At 41.2% G+C, this 14361-nt stretch overlaps 1 protein-coding gene across 14 annotated transcripts in view; it reads right to left on the reverse strand.

The window, feature by feature from the left end:
• The window catches only part of si:ch211-285f17.1 (sickle tail protein homolog), a 104199-nt gene that overhangs the window by 75519 nt on the left and 14319 nt on the right, over nucleotides 1–14361 (reverse strand). For 5 of the 14 annotated variants that reach the window (XM_035652734.1, XM_035652756.1, XM_035652749.1 and 2 more), the window contains exon 1: nucleotides 6137–6750. The exons of 1 other annotated variant lie outside the window; for it this stretch is intronic. In XM_035652734.1, coding sequence (XP_035508627.1) covers nucleotides 6137–6473 — 337 coding nt within the window. In that variant the 5' untranslated portion in view covers nucleotides 6474–6750. Of the gene's footprint in view, nucleotides 1–6136; nucleotides 6752–14361 lie in introns of those variants that run through there. 8 more of the 14 variants (XM_035652835.1, XM_035652827.1, XM_035652852.1 and 5 more) reach the window with 6 other exon arrangements.

Raw genomic sequence — 14361 nt, forward strand, 5'->3', positions numbered from 1 at the left:
GGATTGACTGGATTTGTCAAAAGTGAAAAAATATCAAGACACAAGAGTGCTATCTTCTCATCTACTCTTGGCAAGAAAGTGAATTAGCATATTTATCAAATTGTCAAAATATTTATTTCAACTTAACCTTGAATTAAATTCTGGTAGAACAACTCTTCTAATCTGCATGATGCCACATGGACAAAAACATTATTTTAATTACCTCCAATAAATATTCTTCTCACAGATGATCACAGATGGGTACCACCAGCAACACTAAATATTAATGTAATATTAATAAAACGTATTAATGAAGAATCCATTCCCCTGAAACAGCATGTCGACGTGAAAGAAATAAACACAGCTGGAGATTCAATTTGTATCGTCTGAACTACGGAGATAAAAGTGTGCAAATATTTAGCAGTTTGGGCATAGGCCTACAGTAATTTGTGTGCACATTCTCTCAGGCCCCCACACATACAGAAAAACAGACAGGCAGACTAACACACACACACACACACATACATACCGCATCACGTTTGCCTGGAGGTCAAGAGGGTGTAAGAGGGGAGGTGGAGATATTGATTTCTCTGTCGACTCTTTGAGAGGAAACCCTGAGGGAGGCCTTGCATCCGCTTACACCCCTCAGTTGGGTGAATTAACCACATTTATGCTTTGGGCTAGAACACACACATACACACGCACATTACATTTAACTGAAAAAACAATCTAGTAGTGAGATGTCTGGTTTGAAGGAATTTCATGCCACATTTGTAGCAGTAGCTTTGAGGACTTTGCTGTGTAATCAAGCCAAACTAACAGGCCACACTGGAAAGTAAATATGCAGAAAATGTAGACGTGGTAATCAGTTTGACTTTAACAAGTGAAAACCTAGGGACTTGGAAGTCAGGGTGGGCATTAAAGAGATTAAGGCTTTTGTTTTATCCTTAATCTGACATGGAGAGAAAGCCAATCCCCCTCTGCTGTCTCTCTTTAAAAGCTGCACAGCCTCAGGAATCAGGAGGAAGCAACATTGCCCCAAGCTACACCCCGAAAGAAAAACACACACCAGACCCAACAGGGGATTTACAATACACACTCATGAGTAGTCACATAACCAAAGCTCTTTCTTCTTGCTCAGTGGCCCGATTATTGTCTGTTTCTGTTCTGGGATGAGTCACATCCACTCCTTTTCTGAACACAGACCCCAGGTCCATGAACATACCATCGACTCACCTACTCCCAGGCTTCCAATGAGTCATTGGACTTGTCTCCAGTCATCGGGGACTTATTGACCAGCCACAGACAAAGGTGAGCTGTTTCCCACAGCTGAGAAAACATTAAGGCATTGTCACTTCCTACCTTGTGGCATTTGGAGGATAAGTTCTTTTGACATTTGTTAAGCCTCTCCTAATTGAATTTAGAAAGAAGAAATACCTGAGTGAGTTAGGGGAAGTGAAGTAAATAGGTTATAAATGCTGTCCCCTTTTATTTACGTTCAAAGGTGTGTCAAAAGTTTTAATTTGTCTTGTTTTCTGCTCTCCTTTTCTAAGCGTGTGGTCCTCTTTCGGACACTATTGAGGTAAATGTCTCATGCAACCAGTGTGACTGTAATAGTAACTAAACCATATGAATCCATAGAGTAAAAGCTTGTGATTACTCGATTCAAATCAAGAGTTGGGGGGTTTGCTTAAAATCAACCCCCTACTTACAGACTTCAATTTGTCAGCTCAATCACAAAAAAGGAAAAAAAAACTGGATAGTACAAAGGAACTCACTCTCTCAAATTCCCTTTTGGCAGAGTAAAAAGTACTTTCAAGACACAGCACAGTGTGTCAGAAACTTGTAAACGATCCAATTCTGTAAAAGATATGCACACAAAAAGGTAATTAAAATGGATTTCTGAAGAATCAGAACTACAAATCCATTTTAGTGGGCCGATTGATGTGGAGGCAGAGTATTTTGTAATCTTAATAACGCTTGCAGTCTGCCTGATAGTTGTCAAAGAAGAAAAAACCCAGAGAGACAACTAGGGGTTTAAAGAGTCACGAGAGGCTGCAATTAATGTAATCCCTAGTCTTGGCTTCAATGTCAAAGAAATGGGTGATCACATCCCAATCCTAAAACTCACTCCCATTACACTAAGCCGTTTTTTCAACTTTTTTCCAAACGGAAGTAAGGCAACATCTGTGTAAAAAGTCTGTCATAGATACAGACCACTCAGGCTATCAACAGTGAGTGTTTGAGCAAAACGAACACACAATGTACTATACAGTAAGCATGTAGGAGCATGTAACACTTCTCGAGGCAGTGATTCATATCCACACGCTGTGTTAACGCTGTTGTTAGGAGAAAGAAGTACACATGTACATTAATATACCTGGGGCAACACTGAAATATCTTAATAACCCCTGACGCTTGAAAACAGGCCGAAGCAACTCTGCACATACTGATGTGGTAACAAATCTTGCAAAACCATACCAGGCAAGAAACAACACAACACAAGTCCTTGCTCCAGTGTCTGGATGAGTAAAAAAAAAAATGCAGACAAGCTTATGAAGACTCACAGCCCCCCTCCCCAATCACGCCATTCTCTGTTTCTTTTATCGACTCACCTTCTCAATCACCAGAAGGTGAGGTCATCCAAAAATCTGGGCAGTGACTTTATCTCAAGACTATCATGAAAACAAATCCTTGCATGATGGGGCATGGGATCTAAGGGCACATGTGTTTACACAAGATGTGAAATACTTTCAAGCTGATCCAGACACAAAGAGAGTTAAAGAGTCTGTGAGGTTTGGAGATAGCAAAGATTGATAGGAGAGCAAAGAGAGAGGTTAAGTCTTCACCTTTCCAGATGTTTTCATCAACTGCGTAGCCTTGTCCAGTTAGTTTTGTACAATAGTTGGCTAATGATTAGCCTATGTAACTTTTTCTGAAAAGGCATAACACATTCTTCCTCTTACAAATTAAAAACTTGAAATGATGAGTAATAAAATGCACCATACCTCAATACAACCAAGCCTGGTCTAGTGTGACCACTAGCTTATGGTGACTAGTGTTAGCTAATGTTCTTCTCCTATTTTCTTATGCTACACTATGTTACCGTGATCTCATAATTGTCACTTTCAGTTGCTGTTCAACAGAAGTTGCGTAGTCTCACTTTAAAGCTGAAGAGCAGAGGAAAAATACTCTATAGCTTTCTTTAATTGATTAATAAACTTCATTATCCCTAAAGGAACACTGCTTATCATTGTGTACGGACCTACACTATCTGACCTTTTGCTCCTGTGCACTCAACAAACTATATAAAGAAATGGTCTTCAGAGTTTGGCGTGGCAGAACTGCAGAGCCTTGACCTCAACCCCATCCAACACCTTTGGAAAGATATATCGGCCAACAGTGGTGCCCGGCCTCACTAATACTCTTGTTGCTGAATGGAAACAAATCCCTACAGCTGGGTTCCAAATTCTTGTGGAAAAATCTTTCAGAAGGGTGGAGGGTGTAAAGGAATTGGAGTGACATGTTGGGTGTCAACATACTTTTGCCTTGGAGTGTATATGATATTAAATAAAGCATACATATAGACATACATCCAGGATGAGGGGAGCCTGAACGAATAAGCAAAAATGTTGCTTAACAGTGGGTTAATGCAATGTCACACAGTATCAAAAGAACTTGAACCTGTACTTGAGACTCGTATTATACCCTTTCTGGACAAAAAATGTCGGATTTTGCTTTCTGTAGAAGCTGCCACTTTAAGACTGAAATTGGGCCCTTTGGCGAGCTGCAGTCAGCTCTGAAGCTTTCACACAGTGGAAATGTCACCTGTCACACGCACTTATCATCTGCCAGTGCAGTGTGCATCAGCTCTGTGTGACCCTGTAGGCCTGTGCTTTAGCTGCCGTCATGCCCTGTAACTTGCATTAGCAGGGGAGATGGAGACCTGGCATGGTCTGAACCCCCCACATTAACCAGCCTTGTTTGTATACAAGCCATAAGTGGATAGGGAATATGATGAGCTGCCCATTAGCCTGCAGTGAAAGGGTATTTAATTGTGTTGGCCTATTTAAAATTCAAATACTTAGGCAGCACATGGCTCCATGTAGCCCAGTTCCCCAAAGTGAAGACCTTGCATGGCATGTAAAAATAAAGTGTTACATATCAAAGGGCTGTGGAACCAGTCTACTGTATAGCTAGTTTCTGGAGAGACTGCTGTTGGAGCACTGCCTTTTCAATGTGGAACTTCAAAGTTACTGTCTGTAACAAGTTCTCACTGTCTCCAAACTCATACTTGAAAACACACACTAGGAGAGGAACGAAATGCAGAGAATACACACAGTTCATTTATTCTTTTTGATAGTCTTTTGTGAGTTTATGTGTATGTGTGTGTGGGAGGAGGTGGCATCTTTCAATAACTGATTCAACCGCTGTCAAAACACGATGGGGGAAAAAATGGAATGAAGTGGAGAAAGATGCAGAGAGAAACAAAAGTGGAGAGGGTGTTAGAGAGAAGAAAGACAAAGAGACACAAGAAAGTGGGCAAAAGAAAAGCGACGAGCGAGGGAGGACAGGAGAAAATAAGACAAAAGAAGAAATGCGTAGAACTGTGGACTGTAAAAAGAGGGGCTGGATCACTTTGGATGCCATCAGATGAAGATGTACGTTCCATTAGGTGCAATTTCAGATATTTTTTTTAAGGAAAGTTTACTTAACTTTATCAGTGTTGCTTAAGCCCACATTTGGGACCAAATTAACTGTAGCGCCCTAAACCTTGAGGAGTGAATCAGCTCTGCAGAAATACTATTTATTAAATATTGTAAAAAAGAAACTAGAAGCTAGACAGACAAGAGCATCTGGTTTCCAGTACAAACATGCCCCCTTATAACCCATAACCTGTCTTTAGTGCAGGGAGGGATTCACACACAGACACAGCTCAAGACCTGTTGATTTCCCAGCATGCCTTGCTCACATTCCTGACCTCCTTCTGTCACTCTCTCACTTGATTCACCCCTGTTGCCTACATCTACACACTTAAAACCCCCCTTAGACGTCCCAACTGCTGTCTTTGATAACAAGCTGAACAGTCAAGTGTGATTCAGGAATGACAGAAAACATTTCAACGGACAGGGAAAAAAATGACCAGTCTGTCAATCAGACTCTTAACTGCTGCTAACAGTATATGCACAGGGTACACAATTCATCCTTTGAACTTGGTCAAGTTGCCTTTGAGTGTGCAAGATGACTGTGACCTGACAAAAACATGAAAGCTGGCCCCCTGCAGAGTTCGGAATCCAGTGAGAAGGCCAAATGGGATTGATAAGACCACTTTCCACAACCTCTTGGCCCCCATTTCTTAATCTGCACCCCACAGAGACCAAGGCAGTGGGATAGTGACAGAGATCCCATTAGTAGTAATTTCACTCTCCTCAATCAAGGCCGCATTCACACTGACAATAGCACTGTGTAAAAAAATGAAGCATTCATTTCAATGAGATCAATGCATTGGCACAGCAGGGTTATGGACACACAAGCTACAGTGGTGAAACTGCAGGCTCACCCAGTGAAAAATGCAAGGCCGTCGGACAAGAAAGTTTAACCAGGTTTTGCTGCAATTTATTCCAACATCATCAGGCAAGGCATCATTTAGCAGACAGTGCAAGTGTGCATTCCTAATAGAATATCTTGTAAAATGTAAAATGTAATTCGACACTTTATCTCATGATTGTCAAGATGAATGCCTGTTAATTGCTTGACCTGAACATCCCATCCTTTGCCCCAGGGCAGGAAGGAGAGCCCAGGTAAGCCAGGAAAACCTAATCCCAATGCTACACAACACAATGATCTAGCATTACAGGGGACACGCGACAAGCAGAAAAAGCCTAATCCCCTACATGCTGATCTGACATTCTGAACAAATGATGACAGATGAGTAGAAAGAGGCCAAACCATATCACACTACCCAGTTTAGGGGGGAAAAGAAACGACATTTGATTTACAACTCAACTTTGAAATCTGAATGCACTCTAAACATGCAATTACATGGACTGAACATCTAAAATTCTCATGTAAAAGATCAGATATAAAAAAAAGTAGACCAAAAGACCATTGAAGACTAGTTTAGAATTCAGATTATGAAGTTTGGTGCTTTACTTACTGTGCACAGAGGCTTGACTTGAGGCTTTAGGTGGGCTGATCCTGCTCCTGGGAGGGATGATCTCCATATTTTGGCCCTTCTCACCTGGACTCTGGCTGGGGGCCTGAGTCTCAGTCTGGGTCTCCCTCTGTGCTTTGTCCTGTGGCACAGCGGCTGTTAAAGACTTCTGTCTGCTCAGTATACCATCGCTACCTGCCCTCATCAGCTTTTCCCCCACGCTCAGCACCCGGGCTCGACCGGCCGCAGCAGCCGTGCCAGGGCATTCCTTCCTGGGGGAGGGCAGCTTGGATCCGGACCCTAATGAGGGGGGGCGGGCCAGCCTGGAGGTTTTAGACATCCTGCAGGTCAGCGGATCAGTAAAGCTCCTCAGTCTTTCTCAGCCAGTGTGACTGCAGCTGTGTCCCGTGGGCAATCCAGGGTTTCTCAGCTCTCAGTGAGTGTGACTGTGTGACTCTCCAGCTCCAGCGTGTTGTGACTGGTGCAGGTAGGCTGAGAGGGCCAGAGGGAGGGCACTTTTGGGAAGTCGGGTGGGAGGTGAGCTGAGGGTGAGGGGTGGGGGGTTAATAGCTCCTTGGAAGGTGTTCTTTTCTCCTGGCGTGGCCTCCTGGGATCATCCTCCAAAGCTAACAGTGTGTGTGTGTGTGTATGCTGGTAAATTGGCGTGTGTGTAGATAAACCTGTGGAGTGACAGGACTTGCTGTGCCAAATGCAAACAGAAACTCAGGTCTCCAATGTCAGCGCATTCCGGCTTTTTAATCCCCACTCCGTCTCTCCTTCCCCGTCTTTCACACTCTCTGCTCCATCCCTCTCTTTTTTAGTAAATTTCTCGTGCTCCCTCTCTTCTTCACTTGCACTCATAATATGGTTGTCAACTTCTCCTACCTCATGCCTAATAATTCTTTCCCATGTCACTGTCCTCTTGTGCCTTCTCTCTCCTCTTCTCTTTCGCTTCGGTTCACTCGCTCTTCTTTGCTGATGCTCAGCGGGTAACCGTTCTAGCGCTCCGGCAGGCGGAGACCACTGAGAGAAAGATTTAGAGACAGCAAGAGAAAAAAGAAAAAAAGGGCACGAGGGAGAAAGAGAAAGTGCTGGCAGAGGCTTTGTGGAGGAGCTCTTCTCTTCAGGTGCAGCTGCTCAAGCTGTTCCAGATGTGTGTGCAGCGCTTCACGTCATCAGCCGACTGCTCAGAGCCACACTCTGGTACAATCACAGGCTTCACCTCGTCCTATTTTCCCTCTTTCCTCTTTCTTCATCTTTTTCTCTGTCCGTCCCACAGCCTGTACTCCTCACATGTGATGAGATGTTCAGGCTACCAGAGGCAGGAATGCACACACACACACACACACACACACACGCACGCACATATACACAAGACAACACACCAAGCCCTTCACTCACTGGTGGAATTTACAGAGAATTAAAGAGCGCAGAGGAGGGGAGCGTTACACCATGTGTGTGTGTATACAAGAGACACACAGAGGAGCTGTTCTGATCTCCTGCACTGAAGACATCATCTTCAAAAAAATAAAAAATACAGCAGAAGTTGGCTGGGAGAGAAACAGCTCTCAGACACTTCCTCTTACTCCAAATCCACTTCTCATCCTCAAAAAAACTCTCATGAAGCAAAAACATATCTTCTCTTAGACAAAATGCTTGGAACAATTGTCTGACCCACAGAAATTCCCTCTATAGTACACAGTGATCATTGCCAGACAAGCACAATAAAGTATGAATCATTGTTGGAATGGCAGAAAGTGCAAAAACAACAACTTTGAACCATTAAAGAAATATTTTATGGCCATGTAAAAAAAAAAAAAAAAAGTGAGAACCAGTCTGTTTCTTGGTGAAAAGGCACATTTTGCTGACACAGGCCATCTCTGGAAAGTAAACCATAATCCCATAAACTTGTCAAATTCGTTAACTCTGCAGACAGGTTACCATACTTTGTGCTCCGAGCCTGTGATACTTGTGTAATATGCCACAGCATTCGAAATGGATATGTGACATAACGCACAGGGACGCCTTTGCGTGCTTACTGACTAAACACCATAAAATGGATTACAGTGAGCAAAAGGATCAACAGTGACCAGGCAACACGTTATAAAAGAGCAACAATCCACATGGACTGGACCACTGGCTTAGTTTTACACAGGGATAATTTCTCTTTCTCTAACTAGTGCTGTGTCACACAGATATCATAAAACATACCAGTTAAAAGAGAGATTTGGTATTTCACTTGATTTTTGCTGTTTGGAACAGCATGATTATAGACTGATGTACATGTGAGACGTTTACATTTGGATTTAGAAGTACAAAACTGCACTCAGATTTGCTCTGTCTGTACAGAAAATTTGATCAATTCCTCCATACCAAGCCTCTCTCCCCTCGATGACTGCCTTTTAGACTACTAAGCCCTCTGTACACAATCACAGTCATCACTGATCATATAGATATGAAATATGAATCATATTGCTACATATCTGTATGGCTTTAGATAAAAAGCAAAGCAGATTGACCTACATACTTTCCCAATGAATAGTCCGCTGACAAAATCGGAGGGCTAAGAACCTCATGGGAACTGCTTGCATGTCTGACGGATTTTTGAAAGAGAGAAAAAGTAAAGAAGATAGAGACATTTGCATAAGATTAAATATTAGAATTGTGTCAGATTATATTTGTGCGTCACCAGTTTGGCTGAGTTTTACTGTGTTTACAGCACCGTAGTACTAAGGATTACGTCAAACCTAAAAAAAGGTTGACCATGAAAAAACAGACTCCATATAGGTTTTAGTGAGTGGGTGAACTGTAACTCTCTCATGGTTATATGGCTATTTGTGTGTGTGTGTACATGCTGGGAGTAAATGAAAGCCCTCTGTGTGGACTGGATGCCTCCCAGGCTTTAAGCCAGTTCTAACTGTAGGCAAACAGCGGGAACTTGGTTCAGAGGCTTTAAATAACATAGCGTTTAGGAATGGATATAATTTGAGTTTCCTAATTAAGCCTGTGATTTTGTGCAATGTGATAGATCATAAAGTACATCTATGTATCAAATAACAAACCCCGACGTCGACACACTACCCAGGCACTGCACCAATTTGCATTTCAAACTAGAAGTGGAAAACAACCAACCACAAGTATTTCAACTTCAAAAAGACCTGTGATGATGATTATCTGAGGAGTTGATATTGACTTTGACATGACAGACCTGAATGACAAAACTGCCACCCACAGCCGTCTAAGCATCTAGCCCTGGCCAGCAATATGCATCCAAGTGCCAAAGAGCCAACTACAGTTTTGTTACTTTTCAAGCAGGGAGTAGGCATTTGGGGATTGAGAAGTTTTAGTTGTGGAACAGTAGGTTGGGATGGGCGGTTATGAAAATATGATGGTGCAGAAAATCCCACAAGTTTGGGTATAGCAGCATATGGGCCATAAGTGTGTGGAGGAGGGGCTGCTGGACATGTTTAAGAAGGGTGGTGGGCTCAGCAAGAGTTGTCTGAGTGCCTCTGTGGTATTTTCTCTAATTAACTGACTGTTCTGTCTGAGGGTTATTATTAAACTGGGTGCAGAGGTTACAAATGGCTCTCTCCCCACAAGCTGAGATGAGGCCAGTGTAGGCTGGGCTTGTTCTATGTGATGTTTGTGCAGAATCTGCCCGCAGTTTTACATCTACATTTTGATGTACACAAGAACGATTCCCGTCTTTCAACCTCAGAGAAATGCAATACAAACAAAACATGTAGTTTAAAGTTGCTATACTCAATATTTTTATATAGAGCTTAAAAACAAGAGTCAACATTGGACCTACTAGTGCAACATATCAACATTTAATTTTTTAAATAGTTATTGCAGGGTCAATATTAAACTTACATTGAATTATCCGGCAAGTACGGAACAACATTAGCATCCTTTTCAGGGTCATGTTTCTGGCCATGAATAAAGTATAAGCCCAGTATTCATTCGCCTCTTAGCTCTGTTTTGCTCTTCACCAACTCTTTTAGAAAAATATTTGGCTGCGCTATGTTCAACAGCTAGTCGCTAACTTTGTCTGTCTGCTGTTTGGAGCTTGCGGTGTGCAGCAGGTTTATCAGAGATTCTTCACTCGAAACTGCTTCCTGCTGCAGCTGGAAACAACACTGATGAGAGTGCTGAGAGTGAACCAAAACAGAAAACTTGTGGACCTTAAGACTGGGGTTGTAATTATCTGTGGATTCCTCACTATGAGCGACCCCTTTCACATATAGTCATTAAATCCATTGTTAATATAAAAATATTGATTAAAGGAGCTTTAACTAGCAAGTTCCTGGTTCTTGTTGCAACAGAATAAACACAAAGGCCAAGTTTACACAGGGCTTGTGGTGGACTTCGGGTTAGGGGATTTGGGAAGCAATTGGGGGGATGGGTGAGCTGTGTACCTCTCTGCTGAGGATTAAGGTTGAGTATGTTTTCCAAGCCCTCAGGGGTTGGTTGTTTCTTTTCTACATTCCATCTCAGCACTCCCTCCCAACCATATCATGAGTCATTACTGACTGTAACATTCACTCAATATCAGCTGCTGAATCAGTTACTGAAGGCACAGAAGCTCTGCAGAAAATGCACACATACACAGCAATAGCGTAGACCATGTAGGGACTAGTACTGCAGTAAAATGGGGTGCCAACCATGTGCAAAAAATAAAGGTTTCAGACCAGGTTGCCATTCTCCCTCTTCTGGCTTTACGGTTATCCTCCATGATGTGTTATACATTGGGACAGAAATACCATAAAATAATCTTTTAATCTACAACTTATTGGAAATTGCTGCATCATCTAGAATAGATTTTATTGATTTTACCTCGAAAAGCATATCACTAAGAGGCAAACTTGGTCAAACTTGTACAGAGGCTACAGTAAAACTTGAATGTTCCTCAGAATAACAATTTCTCACACTAGCAAACAATCAATATTTCATCACAGACTTTTTAGTAGTTCACAGACTCATGAAATGAACATCTGAATCTGAATCTCTATCTGGAACACATACTGTATCTTAAATTGGTCAACAACTTCAACAACGACAAACTGTGCTTTTTTTCTTTCCAATATGAATTCCTTTACTCTCCTCTGTAGTTCTAGCTGTTGACTGCTCCGACTCCCGGGTGAAGAAAAGTGACTCAAAGGCAGAAAAGAAGTCTATAAGACGATGAGACTCGCTGACAGTTGGGACCAATTAGTGTTAACGCTCAGCTGCTCCCTGGGGAAAGCCACACAACATGGCACATTATCTGCTACATTAAGTCACAGTAAATACAGCGCGGATCATGGCAGAGGGGCTGCCACTCATTCAGCTGACCAGGGGAGACGATGACACAGTCAGGAGGAGTGCTGCTTCTGCCATTATCATCAAATGTCGCAAAGTCGTCAAAGTGAGCCTGCATTATTGTCGACTCACCTGTGCTCTAATTAAGTCTTACAATGCCTTTTAGATAGTTAGGAACATACACTACAGACAATTAAGAAAGTACATTTGTTAAAATATACTATAAGTCTTCAAATTTGATTTCTTGCGTTTATTCATTGTGGTATACTAAGGAAATTAGTTTCTAAAGACTTGAATGATGCTCCCAAGTCCAAGAATTGTTAATCGGCTGCCAAAAAACATTACACTGACAAACTATGTTGTTAAAAATCCAAGAAGCGTTCAGTGAGCATGTGTCTCCACTGAGGCCGCAAGATCATCTAAATGTGTTATTCTAACAAGAGGAAATGTTTAGACATGTTTAGTCTGTATCTGGATCTTGATCAACAAGAAAATACACATGATGATAGATATTAATAGGATGAAGTAAGGTCATTCATGAAAGAAGAGCAGAATTTCACAATGTTACCAAACACTAGAATTATTGTATACATATTTGTATCCAGATCCACACCAAAAACTGATCACTTTTTCTGTCGGCTTAACTTTCCTCCATATTTGATTACAGTCTATTTTTTGAGAACAAAAAGATGAACAAACATACAGAAAAGTTCATCTCTGTGGCCAGTAACTCATTACTAGTAATATTATTACAGTAATAATATTACTTTTCCTAGTAACTAGTAGTGTAACTAGTTACTAATACATTTCAGTAATAATATTACTGTTACACCTCCACAAATTTGTTACAATATTACTTGTTGTCACCCTCTACTGATCTGAAATCCAACAATCACATCCTTGGATACATTTTTGTAATCGTGGCGAAAACTAGTTTGGAAGATAGAAACACTTCAGCAGCTGGAAATATACCATTACTTTGATTTTAACAAACACAACTGGATTTTAATTGCCGTAAATCTGAATTTTGGGGAGAAAGGACACAATTACCAATTTTATGGGGAGTAGCAGAAAAGTTATATAACAAGTAGTGCAACCAATTACTGTTGGCATTGAATAATAAGTAATTATATTACTTTTTTAAAGAATAATGAGTAATATATTAAATTTTGTGGGTAACTACCCCATCACTATCTGTGGTCTAGGCAATGAGCAGAGATTTTTTGTGAGGGAACACGTAAATTTCACTTCTTGCATCAACTGACTGTCAAATCTTGTTTTGAGCATTATCAAACATGTCAATATTGAGAGCTTGCAAGACTTTCAGGCAACTGCAGCAGCATGAACCAATAAGGTTTATTACTTATCTAAAGCACATTTTGATCAAATGTGTGTTCAACAAAAAAGAAAATCACAGTGATTATAGAACATCTGGAATTTGTAGTTAACAGACTAAAACTCCCATAGAAACACTGGTTATGAATACTAGATGCAGTATCCTCTTAAAATGACTGTGCTAAAATGGAAGAAAAAGCAAACTGCTTTAGGGAATAAAGTCATGTCATCTCATTTTGGTTAGCTCCTGTCCCTGGAAATAAGTAAAACCCCTTTTTAACATGGACCCATAAGAGGATTACTGTAACAGATGCTGAAACAGGAAATGTTTACCTTAAATGTTTTCACTATTCACACAAGACAACAAACAGAACAAACTATAATGAATAAAGAGTCAATATTGAGTCATTTTACAGCTTACAGCGAAAAGTCCCACAGTCATTGTCATCATGAATTCTTTCTCCTTATGTCCTGTCTCTGGGGCCCCCCTGTGGCCTTATGAATCACTCCTGCTCTTTACCCTCAATAGGCATCGACATGTGAGCATTCACATGCCCAAAACTCACACAGGAAACATCTACCTCTAACTCATATTTTCATCCAGTTACCCCAGAGGCGGTGGCTACACATTAAGTTCTCAGCAGCCTGGTCCTATTCTTTACGCCTCAGCATTTTAGGAAAGTTTAGCTTCTTATCTGGACAGCCTGTCAAGTGTGTTATTGGAGGCAAACTGAATGCGTCTGCCTGAAGTGTATAAAGAGGATATGAGGAGAGACAAACCACCTCCTCATTCAGACTGATGTAAATAAGAGGCTTCTCCATTCTCTTTATGGCTTATTGATTTTTAGTTCGATGGTTGGCTGCGGGCAGAAACGGAGAAAAGAGGGAGGAAGGGGGTGTTGGAAAGAAAGACAGAGAGGAGTAGTTACAGAATTCTGAAACACTAGCATCTTTCTGGGAACAAAAGCAGAACCACATTAATGGCTCTTCTGCACCATGAACCTCTTGAGAATAACATGTGATTAAGTGAAAAACAAATGTACACACAAATGTATAAACACAAGCAGCAAGGTGTGTCGTAAAGAAATCAGAGCCACTATGAAAGAGAGTAAGTACTGTGAGATAATTATGTTGTCAGGGCTTTATGGTAATGAACAGATTTTTGCTGTGATATCGTATACTGTGTTTTTAAGTAACCAAAACAATGAAAGCATGAACCTCCTGTCAGAAGTGGTGGGAAAACACAATGAACGTATTCACATGTCGGGTGAACAATATTCTAGTATTACAGAGAGTCAAGTCTGAGCTGATTTTGATTCAGGAGTCAAATGAAAAGGTTGCTTTTGCCACAAATACATTCACAGCCAAAACATTTACATCACTTCAAGAAACCAAAAAAAGGTTAATATATTAAAATACATGCTGAAGTCTTTCCGTGCAGGGAAAGAAAGGGAATATATCCACCTGTTTATCTTCAGTAGAGCTAAATTTAACATGAAAACAAAAACACATAAGAGCATGCATTCGAGCACACACCCAAGCAGGCACACACATCTACACCATAAGAACCTGTTAGATCTTGTTGTTAGCAT

Source organism: Morone saxatilis, unplaced genomic scaffold (genome assembly GCF_004916995.1).
Source record: "Morone saxatilis isolate NCDOM2014 unplaced genomic scaffold, NCSU_SB_2.0 Contig0, whole genome shotgun sequence".
Classification (NCBI taxonomy): domain Eukaryota; kingdom Metazoa; phylum Chordata; class Actinopteri; family Moronidae; genus Morone; species Morone saxatilis.